This window comes from Oncorhynchus clarkii, chromosome 7, assembly GCF_045791955.1.
Source record: "Oncorhynchus clarkii lewisi isolate Uvic-CL-2024 chromosome 7, UVic_Ocla_1.0, whole genome shotgun sequence".
In the NCBI taxonomy this organism is placed as follows: Eukaryota; Metazoa; Chordata; class Actinopteri; order Salmoniformes; family Salmonidae; genus Oncorhynchus; species Oncorhynchus clarkii.
The window spans coordinates 56,927,612-56,948,937 of record NC_092153.1 but is presented as its reverse complement, the minus strand read 5'-3'; the positions used below and the strand labels follow the sequence as shown (position 1 = coordinate 56,948,937).

The window sequence follows — 21,326 nt, the reverse complement described above, 5'->3', positions numbered from 1 at the left end:
TGTGATGATGATGGTGCAGGGCGGTGTTCTACTGAAGGCATTGTGATGATGATGGTGCAGTGCAGTGTTCTACTGAAGGCATTGTGATGATGATGGTGCAGGGCGGTGTTCTACTGAAGGCATTGTGATGATGATTGTGCAGGGTGGTGTTCTACTGAGGGCATTGTGATGATGATAGTGCAGGGCACTGTTCTACTGAAAGCATTGTGATGATGATGGTGCAGGGCGGTGTTCTACTGAAGGCATTGTGATGATGATGGTGCCGGGCACTGTTCTACTGAAGGCATTGTGATGATGATGGTGCAGGGCGGTGTTCTACTGAAGGCATTGTGATGATGATGGTGCAGGGTGGTGTTCTACTGAAGGCATTGTGATGATGTTGGTGCAGGGTGGTGTTCTACTGAAGACACTGTAATGATGATTGTGCAGGGCGGTGTTCCATTGAGCGAGCACCTCCATAATTTGCCCAGCTGCACCCCACTGAGACAGACTATGATAATAATGATGACTGGCTGTTTGTCTTATTTATGGAACACCTTAACCAAACCCAAGGACACCTCTCACGATAGAGTGAACAACAAACACAGGACATCTTAAAACGTTTGAAGTAAAAACATTACAAACGGTAGTTGCAGAACAAGCACACTGACGCATTAAGAGTGAAACAGACAAAGGTCAAATAGAAGAGAGAACCAGATAAAACCACAAGACATCACAACAGATTAAGAGGCCAAGATAGGACAGAGAACAAAGATGCGTTTTTGTATGTTCTTGGATTTAAAAGAGGTTATTTGTATCGTCCTAATACCTTTTGGTGGAGAGTTCTGCAGTCTTAGTACCATAACATTGAATGACCTGCCACCAAAAGACGGCAGCATGTTTAGGACAGCAATCCAGAGGTCTGTGTTTGATGATCAGAGAAGTAAGGTTACAGACAAGCACATTTACCCTCCTACCTTAAATCATTATTCTTTGTCATATCACTTTCTCTTTTCATTTCATTTTCTCTGTCACTCCCTCTCTGGTGCCTTTTCTCCAACCCCGTAGAAGTGGAGTCTCAGTAAAATGTCTGAAATGATGTGTGTTCTGCCGATCACTACTCACAGACCCAGCAGTCAATCGCATCTGATTAAGATTGAGAGACAGTGATGGGATAGGGTGGGATGGGGAGGAAGGCAATAAGAGATTAAGGAAAAGGTAAAGAGAGAGAGTAACAGCATTGGGGCAGAGGGAGAAGAACGGGGGGAGGTCAGAGTGGAGGAGAGAGAGGAGGGGAGGAAGTAGATGAGATGGATTGAGAGAGAGAGCTGTGTTTGTGGGGAGGTCAAAGTGGAGGAGAGAGAGGAGGGGAGGAAGTAGATGAGATGGATTGAGAGAGAGAGCTGTGTTGGTGGGGGAGGGGGGAATACTGCATATTTTGAGGTGAGTCCAAGGTGACCACGGGTTAATGGACAGAGGATTTACCATCTGCTGGTATCTATAGCAATGCAGCTGAGCTTCTCACCAAGAGAGAGAGAACAGTATTCAAGTCAATCAATGCATTTAAGACTGCTGGTATAGCCATGCAGGTGGGAGACGGCTACAGAGATAAAGATAACGCTGTCAACAACTGCACTGCACATGTAGGCTACTGTGTAGTCAGTTCTGTCATTGCGCTAATAATATAGTCAGACCCATGGCTAAATACGTGTATGAAATGTTGCCAACGGTGTGGTCAATCTTAATGATCCAGTTACACTACATTAAATGTGCTTTATTTCAACATCTGGTCAGGGTCAGTTGAATGGAAATTCTGTGTGTGTTTTGTGTCTATTGGTCCTTGCAGAAATGTGGTTGGTGTTTCCTGTGTATGTCCTACTCTGTGAGTGTCTCATTGGAGTCATTGTGTCATCTGGGCCAGGGTCAGTGTTGACCAGTCCAGGAGTGACTGCAGTGAGTTGTGCTGTCAGAGTGTGTGTCAGTGTGTTTGTCAGTGTGTGTGTAGGGCTCTGCTCCAGAACGGGCTTAACCCAGGTCACAGCTACTGAGACGAGGTGACAGGGACAAATGAGTCACGCATTACAGAGGGGCAGGACAACTCAAATCCAGCCAAGTCAGCCCTGTGTGTGTGTGTGTGTGTGTGTGTGTGTGTGTGTGTGTGTGTGTGTGTGTGTGTGTGTGTGTGTGTGTGTGTGTGTGTGTGTGTGTGTGTGTGTGTGTGTGTGTGTGTGTGTGTGTGTGTTTCTGTTGTCAGAGTTCTTTCTCTTAAACATGTCCTATAAAGAATTAAAGACATCCCTGTGAGTTTGACCGTATCTAAGCTGAAAGTCTCTGCTAGCCTGCTGGTAGGTTTGTGACAATAAAAAGAGCCTTGACCAGTTTCCTGCATGGCTCAGTTGGTAGAGCATGGCACTTGCAAAGGCAGGGTTGTGGGGTTTGATTCCCATTTGGGGACTAGTATGGAAAGAAAGTATGAAACTGTATGTTGCTCTGAGTAAAAGCATCTGCTAAAACAGAAGCATCTGCTGTAACAGAAAATGTTGATGTGTATCAGCCTTTCAAATACATGGGAAGGCAGTGAAATGTACCCATCTTAAATGTCATTATGTTTAATCCATCACTGCCTTGCCTTTATTTAAAGGTCATGATGTTGTTTCTGGACCACTTTTGCCTTTGGATGGCTGGAGTGTGCGCGTGTGTGTGTGTGTGTGTGTGGAGGGGGGAGGGGGGAGGGGGAGGAATAGTGGCTCTCTAAATAAATAAAGACCTAAAACTCTCCAGTCTAAAATATTCTTAATGGAAATCTAGCAATGGTTACTAAACTATATTCTCCATTCCCCCTGTGCAAGAAGCTAGCATTATCATATTAGCAGGCTCCAGTGCTGAATACCGAAATTTCCTCACAAGTCCTCAACTAGCAGCTTCAATGAATAGTACTCCTCTTTCTATTCTGGTTAGAGCCAGTTTGCAATGTTTTGTGAAGGGAGTAGTACACAGCGTTGTACGAGATCTTCAGTTTCTTAGCAATTTCTCACACTGAATAGACTTCATATCTCAGACAAGAAAAGGCTGAAGAGTTTCAGAAGAAAGTACTTTGTTTCTGGCCATTTTGAGCCTGTAATCGAACCCACAAATGCCAATGCTCCAGATACTCAACTAGTCTAAAGAAGACTAGTTTTATTGCTTCTTTAATCAATACAACAGTTTTCAGCTGTGCTAACATAATTGCAAAAGGGTTTTCTAATGATCAATTAACCCTTTAAAATGATTAACTTGGATTAGCTAACACAACGTGCCATTGGAACACAGGAGGGATGGTTGCTGATAATGGGCCTCTGTAGATATTCCATAAAAAAATCAGCCGTTTCCAGCAATAGTCATTTACAACATTAACAATGTCTACACTGTATTTCTGATCAATTTGATGTTATTTTAACTGGCAAAAAAATAAGCTTTTCTTTCAGGAACAAGGCCATTTCTAAGTGACCCCAAACATTTGAACGGTAGTGCACATGTGTAAGGTCAAACTGATAGCTGACATGTTTCTTTGAGGTTATCATCTCCTTCCATTGGTGAGGACATTTACACTGACAACCAGGCATCACAAACACTTCCTTTCTCTCTCTGTCTCTCTCTCTGTGTCTCTCTCTCTCTCTCTCTCTCTCTCTCTCTCTCTTTCTCTCTCTCACCCCCCCCCCCCTCTCTCTCTCTCTCTCTCTCTCTCTCACTCTCTCTCTTTCTCTCTCTCACCCCCCCCTCTCTCGCTCTCATCTCTTCTTTCTCTCCACACAGCACTATTCCTCTCTCATTGTCAACATAATTAACTGTCATGACTTAGACCATGGACGACTGTTTCAGACTGCAGGCTGTAGGTGTCTCCTTGTGCAGGAAAATTATATGTCATTCACCATACATGTCATTTAGATCATAGGTCAGACAGTATATGTTTAAAGATCTGACGTGGCTGAAAGTGGGAGTTTCCAGCCACAACACGGGCAGAGTCTTCAGGATGTACTCAAGGTCAATTAGAGATCAAAGGGAAATATATGGCTCTGGGTAAATGCATCCATATGCACACACATAAACACACACTCTCAAACAAGCTAGCACAATATGCACACACACACACACACACACACACACACACACACACACACACACACACACACACACACACACACACAAACAGTGTTGGCAGAAAGGACATCAAGCTGTATTGCATTCCGGGCTTACTGGACACTGGGTCAATAATGTATTCATCCTCTCCAAGCTTCACTAACCTCAGTGAAAAGATAGAGCGTGTGTGTGTGTGTGTGTGTGTGTGTGTGTGTGTGTGTGTGTGTGTGTGTGTGTGTGTGTGTGTGTGTGTGTGTGTGTGTCTATGCATATTGTGCTAGCTTGTTTGAGAGTGTGTGTGAGACTCCTGAATGTGTAGAACAAACAGAGGGGCCTCATATTCATATCTTGTAGATTGACTCTCTGCTGTGTTAACTCATTAAATTATCTGACAATCCAACGGACTGTGTGTGTGTGTGTGTGTGTGTGTGTGTGTGTGTGTGTGTGTGTGTGTGTGTGTGTGTGTGTGTGTGTGTGTGTGTGTGTGTGTGTGTGTGTGTGTGTGTGTGTGTGTGTGTGTGTGTGTGTGTGTGTGTGTGTGTGCAAGCATGCATTAAGCAATGTGGGTCTGAGAGCGTGAGAGCTCGTTAACAGACTGCTCCTCTGCTCCTCCACTGTCTCCCAGTTCTCCTGAATCTACTTACCATTGTGATCATTCTATACTCATGTAGTATACTAAACCACTACGCAGCATAAAACAACTGTACAACGGTAATACTAACAGGAGCTTATAAAGCATAAAACAACTGTAAAACGGTAACACTATAGGAGCTTATCAGCATAAAACAACATATCAATAGTCATTCATCCCTCTTAGCTCTCTTCCTGAGAGTTTCTTACTGGTCATACCATTCACCCTTCATTTGACAGTCCACTTATTTAAAAACAGTCATAAATCAAATCCAAATCAAATCAAAAGTTTATTGGTCACATACACATGGTTAGCAGATGTTATTGCGAGTGTAGCGAAATGCTTGTGCTTCTAGTTCTTACAGTGCAGCAATATCTAACAAGTAATATCTAACAATTCCACAACAACAGTGCTGCTGTATGTAATCTTGATATGTTTTACATATGATGATAGTAGTTATTTATGTGTACAGTACAAGTAGCCTACCCACACAGCAGTATAAACTTGAACACAGCTTAAAATACCGTCTTTACCAGCTAATAGATTTTTCCTTAGTTAGTGCCACCTGGAACCTTACCCAAATAGAGAGATAACGAATTACAGTCTGGGAAGGCCAAAACGTAACCTAAATACAAGGACTTTATCAACTATGATCAATCTGCCACTTACCCAGAAGCATCCTGTAGTACCCTTCCACTCTCCCCCCGTCAATTCCAGTTTAGATGCTCTGTTTAAGGATCCTCTCTCCTGCATATGATGTTTATCCTCTTTCTCTGAAATGCTAACTATTCTTTACTTCTCAGGGGAAAAACTTTTAAATTATGGAGGATGTGTCCAACTCCTCAACTGTCTGTCTGTCTGTCTGTCTGTCTGTCTGTCTGTCTGTCTGTCTGTCTGTCTGTCTGTCTGTCTGTCTGTCTGTCTGTCTGTCTGTCTCTGTCTCTGTCTCTGTCTCTGTCTCTGTCTCTGTCTCTGTCTCTGTCTCTGTCTCTGTCTCTGTCTCTGTCTCTGTCTCTGTCTCTGTCTCTGTCTCTCCAGGTGAAGGTCTTCAGAAACAGGGTCTGGTTGTTGCAGTTATGTGACTTTGGTTGTTGCAGTTGAAAGGTGATGCTTTGAGAGCACCACTGCCATCCAAACCTCAGTATAAACCACCACTGTATTCTCCAATGCAGTGTTAACTGCAGTGTATCCCCGGTGATGCATTTACTCCAGCAGTAGCAACACCAGAGAATTCACTCTGACCGAACCTCTCTTCAGTGGAGAAACCTCTGCACTACCGCACGCCTGTGAAACACTGCCAGCCTCTCTCTCTCTCAATTTTTGGGGGGTTGGGTATAACCTAAAGGCACCTTACATTCCTGTGCTCTAATTGGTGGAGGTCTGGGCCAATCAGAGTGGTCTATTTGTAGCGCTTTCTGGGGGTGTTAGAATCAGGAGGCAGACGTTAGCCAGAGTAATAATGCTGCTGTCGCTTTTGCTCTCCCCCTCTCTCTGTCTCCCTCTCCCCCTCGCCCCTCTCTCTGTCTCCCTCTCCCCCTCTCCCCTCTCTCTGTCTCCCTCTCCCCCTCGCCCCTCTCTCTGTCTCCCTATCCCCCTCGCCCCTTTCTCTGTCTCCCTCTCCCCCTTTCCCACTCTCTCTGTCTCCCTATCCCCCTCGCCCCTCTCTCTGTCTCCCTCTCCCCCTCGCCCCTCTCTCTGTCTCCCTCTCCCCCTCGCCCCTCTCTCTGCCTCCCTCTCCCCCTCTCCCCTCTCTCTGTCTCCCTCTCCCCCTCTCTCTGTCTCCCTCTCCCCCTCACCCCTCTCTCTGTCTCCCTCTCCACTCTCTCTGTCTCCCTCTCCCCCTCGCCCCTCTCTCTGTCTCCCTCTCCCCCCATGTCTCTACCCATCAGTGGCTGTCTCTCTCTTGCTCTCTCTCTCTCTCTTGCTGCCTTTAAGGGAATTTAAGTTGTCCCTTTTACCTTGTTTCTGACAGCACAGTATCATATATAAGACAGAATTTGCTCAGGGTTTTCCATTTCGAATAATTCTTTCCTATTTGGTGTGTGTGTGTGTGTGTGTGTGTGTGTGTGTGTGTGTGTATGTGTGTGTGTGTGTGTGTGTGTGTGTGTGTGTGTGTGTGTGTGTGTGTGTGTGTGTGTGTGTGTGTGTGTGTAGAAATCCATCATCTGGTTCCCTGTATTCATCTTAAGTTAATTTTAAGCTCCCATCAGTGTTTAGTATTAGTGTGTACTGTGTGTATTAGTGTCTACTGTGTGTGTTAATGTGTACTGTGTGTATTAGTGTGTACTGTGTGTATTAGTGGGTACTGTGTGTATTAGTGTGTATTAGTAGGTACTGTGTGTATTAGTGTGTATTAGTAGGTACTGTGTGTATTAGTGGGTACTGTGTGTATTAGTGTGTACTGTGTGTATTAGTAGGTATTGTACGTATTAGTGTGTACTGTGGGTATTTGTGTGTACTGTGTGTATTAGTGTGCGCTGTGTGTATTAGTGGGTACTGTGTGTATTAGTGGGTACTATGTGTATTTATCGGTACTGTGTGTATTAGTGGGTACTGTGTGTATTAGTGGATACTGTGTGCATTAGTGGGTACTGTGTGTGTTAGTGGGTATTGTACATATTATTGTGTACTGTGGGTATTTGTGTGTACTGTGTGTATTAGTGGGTACTGTGTGTATTAGTGGGTACTGTGTGTATTAGTGGGTACTGTGTGTATTAGTGGGTACTGTGTGTATTAGTGGGTACTGTGTGTATTAGTGTGTGCTGTATGTATTAGTGTGTACTCTGTCTGTTAGTGTGTACTGTGTGTATTAGTGAGATACATGCAAACTGACCAACGATGAAGGGATGAGGTGGAGGGAAGGATAAAGATTGAGTGACATGGCAGGATGAAGGAAGAGATGAACTGTTTTTATAAAAATATAAGGTTGACAGTGGTGTCACAAGCAGAGGTGTTGAAAAAATACATAAATTAGAAACATATGGGAAATACTGACATCAATGTCCTGCCGTCATCCAGCTGATTACATACACGGCATTGTAATACATGCCCATTGTGTTCAATCAACCATTTACACTAACAAACAATGTTTCCAAATCCCTCATTAATCTGACCTCAGATCCCTATTGTGAATCAGCATGGAGTAGTCCATCCCTGACTCAGACCATTTCTCACTTTGATGTGGCTAAAAGGCATCAGTAAAACCATTTTCTTCTGTATCTGGGCAAGGTTACAAAGTATCTATTTATAGTGTAAGATTGGTCCTCTTGGCCGGAGTGTGTATGTGTGTGCGTTCCTGTTTTCATGCGTTTCTGCGTTTGTGTGTGAAGGCTATATGGTTTGCTCATTAGTAGAGTCAGTGTGAATAATGCAGGTAGGGCTGTTGTTGTGGCCAATGGTCCAGGTGCTAATGGGGCTGTCTCTGTGTCTCTGGGCCAATGGGCAGACACTGCACAGCTTTAATGGATGTCACCATGAGAGCCTGAAACCAGACCTTTCGGCTCGGGTGACACACCAGGGAAAGGAGGGAGGTGTGTGTGTGTGTGTGTGTGTGTGTGTGTGTGTGTGTGTGTGTGTGTGTGTGTGTGTGTGTGTGTGTGTGTGTGTGTGTGTGTGTGTGTTATGAAAGGAATATCAGAAACAGAGTCTGAATAGGAGTGAAGACTAGAAGTTCAGCAGTAAAATAATAAATAGGAAGCAAAAATAGAGAAGCATTGAAGTGTCTTGATCTCAGCCTGAATGACTGTCTCAGTCTAAAACGTTTACATGACATGGCGTGTTTCATATAGTGTTGTTTATTAAAGTTCTTCAGGATTACTCAATGAAACCTTTGAAAGGATGTTATTGGATGCCTTGATATGGTCATCTATGGGTAGGTGTCTCTTTTAACTATCTCTCTCCTCTCACCATATCTCTCTCTCCTCTCACCATATCCCTCTCTCCTCTCACCATATCTCTCTCTCCTCTCACCATATCTCTCTCTCTCCTCTCACCATATCCCTCTCTCCTCTCACCATATCTCTCTCTCCTCTCACCATATCCCTCTCTCCTCTCACCATATCCGTCTCTCCTCTCACCATATCTCTCTCTCCTCTCACCATATCCCTCTCTCCTCTCACCATATCCGTCTCTCCTCTCACCATATCTCTCTCTCTCCTCTCACCATATCCGCCTCTCTCTTCTCACCATATCTCTCTCTCCTCTCACCATATCCCTCTCTCCTCTCACCATATCCGTCTCTCCTCTCACCATATCTCTCTCTCTCCTCTCACCATATCCGTCTCTCCTCTCACCATATCTCTCTCTCCTCTCACCACATCCCTCTCTCCTCTCATCATATCTCTCTCCTCTCACCATATCTCTCTCTCCTCTCACCATATCTCTCTCTCCTCTCACCATATCCCTCTCTCCTCTCACCATATCCATCTCTCCTCTCACCATATCTCTCTCTCTCCTCTCACCATATCTCTCTCTCCTCTCACCATATCCCTCTCTCCTCTCACCATATCCGTCTCTACTCTCACCATATCTCTCTCTCTCCTCTCACCATATCCGCCTCTCCTCTCACCATATCTCTCTCTCCTCTCACCACATCCCTCTCTCCTCTCATCATATCTCTCTCCTCTCACCATATCTCTCTCTCCTCTCACCATATCTCTCTCTCCTCTCACCATATCTCTCTCCTCTCACCATATCCCTCTCTCTTCTCACCATATCTCTCTCCTCTCACCATATCTCTCTCTCCTCTCACCATATCTCTCTCTCCTCTCACCATATCTCTCTCTCCTCTCACCATATCTCTCTCCTCTCACCATATCCCTCTCTCCTCTCACCATATCTCTCTCCTCTCACCATATCTCTCTCTCCTCTCACCATATCTCTCTCTCCTCTCACCATATCTCTCTCCTCTCACCATATATCTCTCTCCTCTCACCATATCTCTCTCCTCTCACCATATCTCTCTCATCTCACCATATCTCTCCCTCCTCTCACCATATCTCTCTCTCATCTCACCATATCCCTCTCTCCTCTCACCATATCTCTCTCCTCTCACCATATCTCTCCCTCCTCTCACCATATTCGTCTCTCTCACCATATCTCTCTCCTCTCACCATATCCGTCTCTCTCACCATATCTCTCTCCCTTCTCACCATATCTCTCCCTCCTCTCACCATATCTCTCCCTCCTCTCACCATATCCCTGTCTCCTCTCACCATATCTCTCCCTCCTCTCACCATATCTCTCTCCTCTCACCATATTCGTCTCTCTTACCATATCTCTCTCCTCTCACCATATCCGTCTCTCTCACCATATCTCTCCCTCCTCTTACCATATCTCTCTCTCCTCTCACCATATCTCTCCCTCCTCTCACCATATCCCTCTCTTCTCTCACCATATCTCTCCCTCCTCTCACCATATCTCTCTCCTCTCACCATATCCGTCTCTCTCACCATATCTCTTTCTCCTCACCATATCTCTCCCTCCTCTCACCATATCTCTTTCTCCTCACCATATCCCTCTCTCTCACCATATCTCTTTCTCCTCACCATATCTCTCCCTCCTCTCACCATATCTCTTTCTCCTCACCATATCTCTCTCCTCTCACCATATCTCTTTCTCCTCACCATATCTCTCTCTCCTCTCACCATATCCCTCTCTCCTCTCACCATATATCTCTCTCCTCTCACCATATCTCTCTCTCCTCTCACCATATCTCTCCCTCCTCTCACCATATCCCTCTCTCCTCTCACCATATCCGTCTCTCTCACCATATCTCTTTCTCCTCTCACCATATCTCTCTCCTCTTACCATATCTCTCCCTCCACACCATATCCGTCTCTCTCACCATATCTCTTTCTCCTCACCATATCCCTCTCTCCTCTCACCATATCCGTCTCTCTCACCATCTCTCCCTCCTCTCACCATATCCCTCTCTCCTCTCACCATATCCGTCTCTCTCACCATAACGCTCCCTCCTCTCACCATATCCCTTTCTCCTCTCACCATATCCGTCTCTCTCACCATATCTCTCCCTCCTCTCACCATATCCCTCTCTCCTCTCACCATATCCGTCTCTCTCACCATATCTCTCCCTCCTCTCACCATATCCCTCTCTCCTCTCACCATATCCGTCTCTCTCACCATATCTCTCCCTCCTCTCATCATATCTCTTTCTCCTCACCATATCCCTCTCTCCGATTGCAGAGATTAAAGCCATAACTATTTCAACAAGCTAACTCTAATTTTAACCCTGATCGTTAAGAGTTGGTTCAGAAGCCGACCAAAGCTTAGTCAAGACCTCACCTGACAACTAAAGACTTGCAATTTCAGTGAGAGCCTCCGGCACAACGCCCCCACAACGTGTCTTTTAACCGGTCTGAGCCAGACCAAAGTGTGCTAATGCAAAGTAAGTCAATCATAGCGATGCCTTTGAACTTCTGACCCTCTAAGTATGCCATCAGTTTGTGTGAAAATGATTGTTTTTCATACTGTACAGTACATCTACTGTTCCCTCTCATACAACCCCCTCTGTAATGTCTGCCTTCACACAGGTATGTTATGTCTCCTTGAACAGTGCTCTCAGACCTGCTGTGTAGATAACACCAAACGAGAACAATTCTACAGCTAATGTATTCATAGTATATAGTGAAGATAGTGTTGGTAAGGCCACAACTTTGTGATATTGTGTGGCTTGATTTTACAGTAGGTTCTCCTACTTTGCTGTGAATGAGGCTACACACTATTACACGTTCTATCATCTACACAGCTCCTTCTCACTGCCATTCATCCTCTTAAAGTTTCAAGATTTATTAGTGGTACGCATGGTATACATCATCCAACCAAATGCTTACTTCCAGGTTCCTTCTGGACAATGCAACAACAATAAGAAATAACAAAAGTTAAGAATACGAACATAAAGTAAATGGCTCAGTGGAATAGAATAAATGTTTTAGCATCAGTATAACACAGGAAGGCATAATCTATAGTCCCATATTTACACGTGTATTGGGGAAAGGGGGATTGGGGCAGTGCGTCCTGCACATCTAATTGTGGTCATAATCTCTCTTTCTCTCAAATTCTCTCTCCCATTAATCCCTCTCCATATGTTTTTGTCATATCCCTGTCAACCACATAATCCTCTTCTCTGTGACTTGTTGTTAAGGGATGTGTTTCTTAGGACTATAAGGTGGTCTATCCAAAACAGTGGCATCACTGTCCTCCTTTTCATCCCCCTCTCTTTACTTTCCTCCCTGCACTTCTTATCTCACTGTGGTGATGAATGTAGAGACTGCTAGGGAAAGGTCAGAGTGCAGGTAGGTGTAATGTGATGGTTCAGCCATAGAGGGTTACTTTTGTTTCATCAAAGATCGACATTCTCAGAAATCAAACACAAACAAGCATGCACACACATACACACGCGCGCACACACACACACACACACACACACACACACACACACACACACACACACACACACACACACACACACACACACACACACACACACACAAACTCTTACACACTAAACCCCAATATGCTGTCATTACTCAAAACCTTTGCAATTCGTGTATCTGAGTACACTTACTTAAAGTGATTTTCTAGTCGTTACTCAAACCGTAAGTGACTGTGACACTGTGACCCAACAGAATTTGTGGAGACCACATTTCTTTCGCAATAATTTCTCGTTACCCCAACCCCACCCCAAATCTCATTTATATTTTTACACCAGAAAATAACCTTCAATTCATTACGTTTTCATCTCTTTTCAAAATGAAAAGAAACCAATAAAAACATTTACTCAATAAAATCTTTCTCAAAAACATTTATACTTTGTCCCATACAGTAATCTGTTGTCTTCATTTTTTGTATAATTTTGGCGACCCTACTGTATTTCCCCACAACTTTGAATACCACTGCTGTAGGGGATCCACATTTGAGTTGTATCAGCTTGAAAATGTTGAGTAACACTCCCACTAAGTCACGCCTCCAATATAAATTCCCAGTTTCCCTGTCTTTTTGAGTGAATTGTAGTGTTACCACCCATGACTGTCACGCTTGTTGAAATGAGTGGACCAAGGCGCAGCGAGCATAGAGCTCCACATTATATTTAATAGTGAAACTTACAACAAAACAACAAAGAATATAACAAACATGCAGTATTGCACTGCTCAAGGCAACGATACAAAAACAAGATCCCACATCAAACAGGTGGGAAAAGGCTGCCTAAATATGATCCCCAATCAGAGACAACGATAGACAGCTGCCTCTGATTGGGAACCATACCAGGCCAACATAGAAATAACAAAACAAGAATGCCAACCCTAGTCACACCCTGACCTAACCAAAATAGAGAATAAAAAGGCTCTCTAAGATCAGGGCGTGACAATGACTGCGTTTTTTACGTTCATTTTCAGTCCTTGTGGCCTTCACCAAGTGCGTTCCTAGCCTAATCTTATCTTTATAATTAATATCTTCATGACATTACATATCTCTCATTACATATCGCCTTAGTTTGAGGCCTAGCAAAAATGTTTCTAAAATTCCCTGATATTCTAAAAATCCTGGTTGAATTATTTCCAGGAATCTTCCAACAGGGATTTCTGGGAAACCTGGGAAATGTACCAGCCATACATGCAAGTCACATTATGCTGGCTACCAAAGTTATGTGTAATTCCTACAGAAATCCAGCCAGAGTCAGGATATCCAACAGTTGGAAGTTGTATTTACCTACCCCCTGTATTTATAATGACTGCCAGAGTTAGGAACAGTGTGAGGAGACTACCTAAGTCATTTAAACTGGAACAACCATTTCAGTAACAGGTTAAAAAAAAATCGAACTAAATTATTGGATTAGTTTAGAAAAATGTATGTTATTTATCTTTGTATTGTATAAGATCAATCAATCACGCAATGTACATGCAAAAACACAGATATTAAAAACAATTCAAAAACATCCAGCTGCAATAGAGCATGCTGGGAAAAAAAGTTATTTTGTTATCACAACTTTTTAAAATGTAGTTGATGTGACTTCTCATTTAGCTTTGAGTCAGTTCCATGTAAACATTTGAAGTAATAATGACTTTTCATTGACTTTGAGTTAAACTTACTAGAAGTATTTTAGTAAAAAATGCTTTGGGGTTTGCATTGAAGCTACTACTGTAAAAACACACATCGTCCTCTGCTCGTGGGTAGCCCTGTCACAGTTTCCAGATACTTTGAAAAACAACTCACTGCTCAAAGACATCTCTCACTCCTGATTCTATAGACTATTATATGAGCCGAAGCTGTATATTTGACAATATAGCCTACATACAGAATGTAAAAGTTGGATGCTATGTTCACATATCCATATCGTCACAGACATGCCGTTGCCTGGACCACATTCCTCTAACAATCTCAGCTTGTTCTGGCAAATATTACATAGAAACCTAATTGACTGCTTTTTACATTTGTAAAACCTAATTGGGTGCTTTTTACATTTGTATCAAAAAACTTTTTGGAGAAAATCATGTTGAAAGTGACAATATTAGGCCATTTGTCAACCTATACATGCCTCCTGTAAGACCCTATGATCTGTGAACAGTACATGACACAGACAACATCTTGGTGTCAATATACTCCTTATAGTGTGCTCTTAAATATTGAGTATGTATAGATTCTGAAAAACGAATTGTTCATATGAATATCGCAAAAGAACAATATACTCTTCAAAGACATACAATTTCCAGAGTGGTTGATCTCCTACGTTTGATAATACGACCCATTTTATGCATAGAAATTGACATTATAGGTCATTAACCAATCACATTCAGCAAATTACCAGCAGATTGATTTCTCTTTTAATCCATTTTCCCATTCACTGGTGGTGCTCATAAAATTGGTCATAAATTCAAAAGTAACAGAGCATCCAATCTGGAAATGTGATGTACTTGTAGAGTGTATTGTTTAAAACAATATGTTTAAAAATTAACTAAATCAAAAAGGGTACTTTTGAGATATGCATATTATATATATTTTTTTATGTTGAATAAATTAATGTGAACAATTTTTTTCAGAATCTATACATACTCAATATTTAAGAGCACATTATAAGGAGTATAATGACACCAAGATGTTGTCTGTATCATGTACTGTTCACAAATCATAGGGTCTTACAGGAGGCATGTATGGGGCTAAACAGGGCCTGAAATGGCCACTTTCATCATGATTTTCTCAAAAATGGCTTTTATGTGATATTTGCCAGAACAATCTGAGATACCAAAAATATTTTCAGTCCTTCATGGCGAGGTAGCATGTGGCTCCATCAGTAGAAAATGGTGTTTGCAATGCCAAGGTTGTGGGTTCAATTCCCATGATGGACCAGTACGGGGGGGAAGTATCAAAATGTATGTACTCACTACTTTAAGTCACTCTGGATAAGAGTGTCTGCTAAAATGTAAATGAATCACCCTGTTGCTAAGTGTCATTCTTATGGTGAATGTAGTATTAACAGATTGTTGTCTGTATTGTGGTGGATGAGGTATTGACAAATAGTTGTCAGTGTTGTGGTAAATGTAGTATTGACAAATGACAGTGTTGTGGTTAATGTAGTATTGACAAACAACAGTGTTGTGGTGACTGTAGTATTGACAAATAGTTGTCTGTATTGTGGTAAATGTAGTATTGACAAATAGTTGTCTGTATTGTGGTGAATGTAGTATTGACAAACAACAGTGTTGTGATGAATGTAGTATTGACAAATAGTTGTCTGTATTGTGGTGAATGTAGTATTGACAAATAGTTGTCTGTATTGTGGTGAATGTAGTATTGACAAATAGTTGTCTGTATTGTGGTAAATGTAGTATTAACAAACAACAGTGTTGTGGTAAATGTAGTATTGACAAATAGTTGTCTGTATTGTGGTAAATGTAGTATTGACAAATAGTCGTCTGTATTGTGGTGAATGTAGTATTGACAAATAGTTGTCTGTATTGTGGTAAATGTAGTATTGACAAATAGTTGTCTGTATTGTGGTAAATGTAGTATTGACAAATAGTTGTCTGTGTTGTGGTAAATGTAGTATTGACAAACAACAGTGTTGTGGTAAATGTAGTATTGACAAACAACAGTGTTGTGGTAAATGTAGTATTGACAAATAATTGTCTGTATTGTGGTAAATGTAGTATTGACAAATAGTTGTCTGTATTGTGGTAAATGTAGTATTGACAAATAGTTGTCTGTGTTGTGGTAAATGTAGTATTGACAAATAGTTGTCTGTATTGTGGTAAATGTAGTATTGACAAATAGTTGTCTGTATTGTGGTAAATGTAGTATTGACAAATAGTTGTCTGTGTTGTGGTAAATGTAGTATTGACAAACAACAGTGTTGTGGTAAATGTAGTATTGACAAATAGTTGTCTGTATTGTGGTAAATGTAGTATTGACAAACAACAGTTCTGTGGTGAATGTAGTATTGACAAACAACAGTGTTGTGGTGACTGTAGTATTGACAAATAGTTGTCTGTATTGTGGTAAATGTAGTATTGACAAACAACAGTGTTGTGGTGAATGTAGTATTGACAAATATTTGTCTGTATTGTGGTGAATGTAGTATTGACAAATATTTGTCTGTATTGTGGTGAATGTAGTATTGACAAACAACAGTGTTGTGGTGACTGTAGTATTGACAAATAGTTGTCTGTATTGTGGTAAATGTAGTATTGACAAACAACAGAGTTGTGGTGAATGTAGTATTGACAAATAGTTGTCTGTATTGTGGTAAATGTAGTATTGACAAATAGTTGTCTGTATTGTGGTAAATGTAGTATTGACAAATAGTTGTCTGTATTGTGGTAAATGTAGTATTGACAAATAGTTGTCTGTATTGTGGTGAATGTAGTATTGACAAATAGTTGTCTGTATTGTGGTAAATGTAGTATTGACAAATAGTTGTCTGTATTGTGGTAAATGTAGTATTGACAAACAACAGTGTTGTGGTAAATGTAGTATTGACAAATAGTTGTCTGTATTGTGGTAAATTTAGTATTGACAAATAGTTGTCTGTATTGTGGTAAATGTAGTATTGGCAAACAACAGTGTTGTGGTGAATGTAGTATTGACAAATAGTTGTCTGTATTGTGGTAAATGTAGTATTGACAAACAACAGTGTTGTGGTAAATGTAGTATTGACAAATAGTTGTCTGTATTGTGTTAAATGTAGTATTGACAAACAACAGTGTTGTGGTGAATGTAGTATTGACAAATAGTTGTCTGTATTGTGGTGAATGAGGTATTGACAAATATTTGTCTGTATTGTGGTAAATGTAGTATTGACAAATAGTTGTCTGTATTGTGGTGAATGTAGTATTGACAAATAGTTGTCTGTATTGTGGTAAATGTAGTATTGACAAATAGTTGTCTGTATTGTGGTAAATGTAGTATTGACAAATAGTTGTCTGTATTGTGTTGAATGTAGTATTGACAAATAGTTGTCTGTATTGTGGTAAATGTAGTATTGACAAATAGTTGTCTGTATTGTGGTGAATGTAGTATTGACAAACAACAGTGTTGTGATGAATGTAGTATTGACAAATAGCTGTCTGTGTGGAGGTAAATGTAGTATTGACAAACAACAGTTCTGTGGTGAATGTAGTATTGACAAATAGTTGTCTGTATTGTGGTGAATGTAGTATTGACAAATAGTTGTCTGTATTGTGGTGAATGTAGTATTGGCAAACAACAGTGTTGTGGTAAATGTAGTATTGACAAATAGTTGTCTGTATTGTGGTAAATGTAGTATTGACAAATAGTTGTCTGTGTTGTGGTAAATGTAGTATTGACAAACAACAGTGTTGTGGTGAATGCAGTATTGACAAATAGTTGTCTGTATTGTGGTAAATGTAGTATTGACAAATAGTTGTCTGTATTGTGGTAAATGTAGTATTGACAAATAGTTGTCTGTGTTGTGGTAAATGTAGTATTGACAAACAACAGTGTTGTGGTGAATGCAGTATTGCAGTTACTTCAGTTGATAGTCAGAACAGCCAAGATTACAGCAATCTAACCTTAGTACTCAAAAGAGTTCACTTGGAATTGCTTGTAACAGGGCTCATTACAGTATTTTACAATAAACACTGTAACAGAGGTTAGAAAATGTGACATCATTAAAAATTTTAGGTAACAGTTTACTTTAAATCTTCACCATAATCACTTCATTACGATGTCATAAACATGTCTTGGAACTTTATAGCATGCGTCAAATCTTGTCCTGATTTATGGCAATGTTATGACACAGATATTAGCATGTGTTGTGACACATTGGGATATTTTCTAGCCTTATGACAATATTTACCATTTTTAAGTGTCCTTACCTGGGCCCCACATTGGCAGCTCCTCTCCTCTTTGGTTGAATGGATCCAGTACTTCAAAGTTGTACAGATTTCCCAGAAGAAATGTGTATCAACCAGTATAAATGAGGAGAGAAAACACTATATGTCCTTTTGTACACAGAGGGATGAGAGCAGATCCTTTAGAATTGCATGTTACTTGAAGAAAACATGTCAATCAAAATACTACAGAGAGCAAACCGCAAAAACACAAACTCAGAAAGTGAGTGAGCGAGAGTGAGTGAGTGAGAGTCGTGGGCACGCAGTCACGTACCCACTGGAAAGCAGAGATCAGTTCTCTCTCCACTTTTCTCTCGTCTTGCCATAACTCGCTCACTCACCTTTTCTTTTCCTCCCCTCTTTTACTCTTCATTTCCTTTTATATTGCTCTCTTTTTCTCCCGCTCTTTCTTCTTCAACCCTTCATTGCTTTTTACACCCCCATAGAGAGAACGAAACAAGTGCACAGAATTCCAGCAGCTAATTCTGCTTCTTAAGACATGGAACTTAATATGTGAGGACAACTGTGAGGGCGGAGGATAGAGCGAGAAGGAGGGAGCAGGCACAGAATGAAGGATGGAAAATTAAATTCAAAGGAGAGAGAGAGAGAGAGAGAGAGAGCGAGAGAGAGAGAGAGAGAGAGAGAGACAGAGAGAGAGAGAGAGAGAAAGAGAGACAGAGAGACAGAGAGACAGAGAGACAGAGAGACTGTTGAGGGAGTGAGGGAAGTGAAATTGGCAGATGAAATCATAACATAGGGAAAGTTTGTTTAGTTTGACTTCGAGATTAATTCACACACTGGTTTTAACTGCGTATCCAGTGAGCTCCTGTGTCAGCCACACTAGATGTTGTGAATGGCTGTGGCTCCATCACGACCTGTGCAACATAACTAGAGTTTACTCACATCAATCGTCACTATAATTCATTGAACACCATGGAGAGAGAACAGGCAATGCAAATACCAATCCATCTCAATGTCTCTCCTTTCCACTTGTCATCTAAGCTTACCAACTCCCTTACCAATTCCTTGCCCCCACTACCTTAGACCTAAGCAGACCACGGAAGAGTATTTTTGACACTCTCACACTTTCACACTCTGATCTGCTCATAATTTATGCTGTTCCTTTTGTTGACTCTTTTTTTAGTTGTAGTTCATTTATCTAAAGGGTAGAGTTGTAGTTAATTTATCTAAAGGGTAGAGTTGTAGTTCATTTATCTAAAGGGTAGAGTTGTAGTTAATTTATCTAAAGGGTAAAGTTGTAGTTCATTTATCTAAAGGGTAGAGTTGTAGTTCATTTATCTAAAGGGTAGAGTTGTAGTTCATTTATCTAAAGGGTAGAGTTGTAGTTCATTTATCTAAAGGGTAGAGTTGTAGTGCATTCATCTAAAGGGTAGAGTTGTAGTTCATTTATCTAAAGGGTAGAGTTGTAGTTCATTTATCTAAAGGGTAGAGTTGTAGTTCATTTATCTAAAGGGTAGAGTTGTAGTTCATTTATCTAAAGGGTAGAGTTGTAGTTCATTCATCTAAAGGGTAGAGTTGTAGTTCATTCATCTAATGGGTAGAGTTGTAGTTCATTCATCTAAAGGGTAGAGTTGTAGTTCATTTATCTAAAGGGTAGAGTTGTAGTTCATTTATCTAATGGGTAGAGTTGTAGTTCATTTATCTAAAGGGTAGAGTTGTAGTTCATTTATCTAAAGGGTAGAGTTGTAGTTCATTTATCTAAAGGGTAGAGTTGTAGTTCATTTATCTAAAGGGTAGAGTTGTAGTTCATTCATCTAAAGGGTAGAGTTGTAGTTCATTTATCTAATGGGTAGAGTTGTAGTTCATTTATCTAAAGGGTAGAGTTGTAGTTCATTTATCTAAAGGGTAGAGTTGTAGTTCATTTATCTAAAGGGTAGAGTTGTAGTTCATTTATCTAATGGGTAGAGTTGTAGTTCATTCATCTAAAGGGTAGAGTTGTAGTTCATTTATCTAAAGGGTAGAGTTGTAGTTCATTTATCTAAAGGGTAGAGTTGTAGTTCATTTATCTAAAGGGTAGAGTTGTAGTTCATTTATCTAAAGGGTAAAGTTGTAGTTCATTTATCTAAAGGGTAGAGTTGTAGTTCATTTATCTAAAGGGTAGAGTTGTAGTTCATTTATCTAAAGGGTAGAGTTGTAGTTCATTTATCTAAAGGGTCGAGTTGTAGTTCATTTATCTAAAGGGCAGAGTTGCTGTAATATTACTGGATCACCTGATGTTTTTAATAGCTTATGTCATATGGTATGATACACTGATATAGAGACACATACGGGACTCCTGATCCTGCTACTGCACTGACAGTAGTTTTACAGGAAATTTAGATCCGATATCGGCAAATGTGCTTGCAGGGTGTCATATAAGAGAGGTAAGGGAGGTGGGGGTGGAGTTGGCTGGAGGAGTGTGGGGAGGGAGTGAGATTGACGGAAGGTGTAATGTCGAGTACATGTCAATCTAATTATAATGTGCTAAATGACCTTAGAAGTCAGTTTTTCCCCTCTACCCCTCAGTGTCTTTTACCTTGCCAGTGAAATGGCATGTGGATTGACTGGCATTAGATAACTGGGTATTGAATATCTCGTTATTTATTATAAGATGTTTAATTGACATATTAGACATTGGGGGCCAGTTTCCCGGTGTAACGATTGTCGTCGGGAGAAGGAGAAGAGGACCAAAGAGCAGCTTGGTACGTATTCTTAATGATATTTTAATAAAGATGAATACTGGAACAAAAACAACAAACAGACAAACGAACAGTTCTGCAAGGTGCAACAAAAACACTAAACAGAAAATAACTACCCACAAACATGAGGTGGGAACAGGCTACCAAAGTATGGTTCTCAATCAGAGACAACGATTGCCAGCTGCCTCTGATTGGGAACCATACCAGGCCAAACACATAGATATAGAAAACATAGAACACAAAACATAGAATTCCCACCCCAACTCACGCCCCGACCAAACTAAAGAGACATAAAAAAGGAACTAAGGGCAGGAGTGCAGCGGATTGCTGCTCCCAAACAGCCGTCGTACAGGAGAGCGCCCTTCCGGACATTAGCGTAATTTAATACGCTATCTTCGATCAGTCCGACGGGAACGAAGAAGGCTGAAGTTCAAAAATGAGAGAGCACTGGGAAAGGAACGCCTGGCAGGTACCAGGATAGCCAGCATAATCCTCCAGAAGAGGTAAGTGGGGAGCCGGGGTAGGTTGAACAAATCC

At 41.2% G+C, this 21,326-nt stretch overlaps 1 protein-coding gene across 1 annotated transcript in view; it reads right to left on the bottom strand.

Moving 5' to 3' along the window:
* Positions 1–18,535, bottom strand: part of LOC139414344 (zinc finger protein 385A-like) — a 62,611-nt gene extending 44,076 nt beyond the window's left edge. The window contains exon 1 of the mRNA XM_071162261.1: positions 18,076–18,535. Coding sequence (XP_071018362.1) covers positions 18,076–18,088 — 13 coding nt within the window. The 5' untranslated portion in view covers positions 18,089–18,535. The remainder of the gene's footprint in view (positions 1–18,075) is intronic.
* Between the last annotated feature and the right edge of the window lie 2,791 nt (positions 18,536–21,326).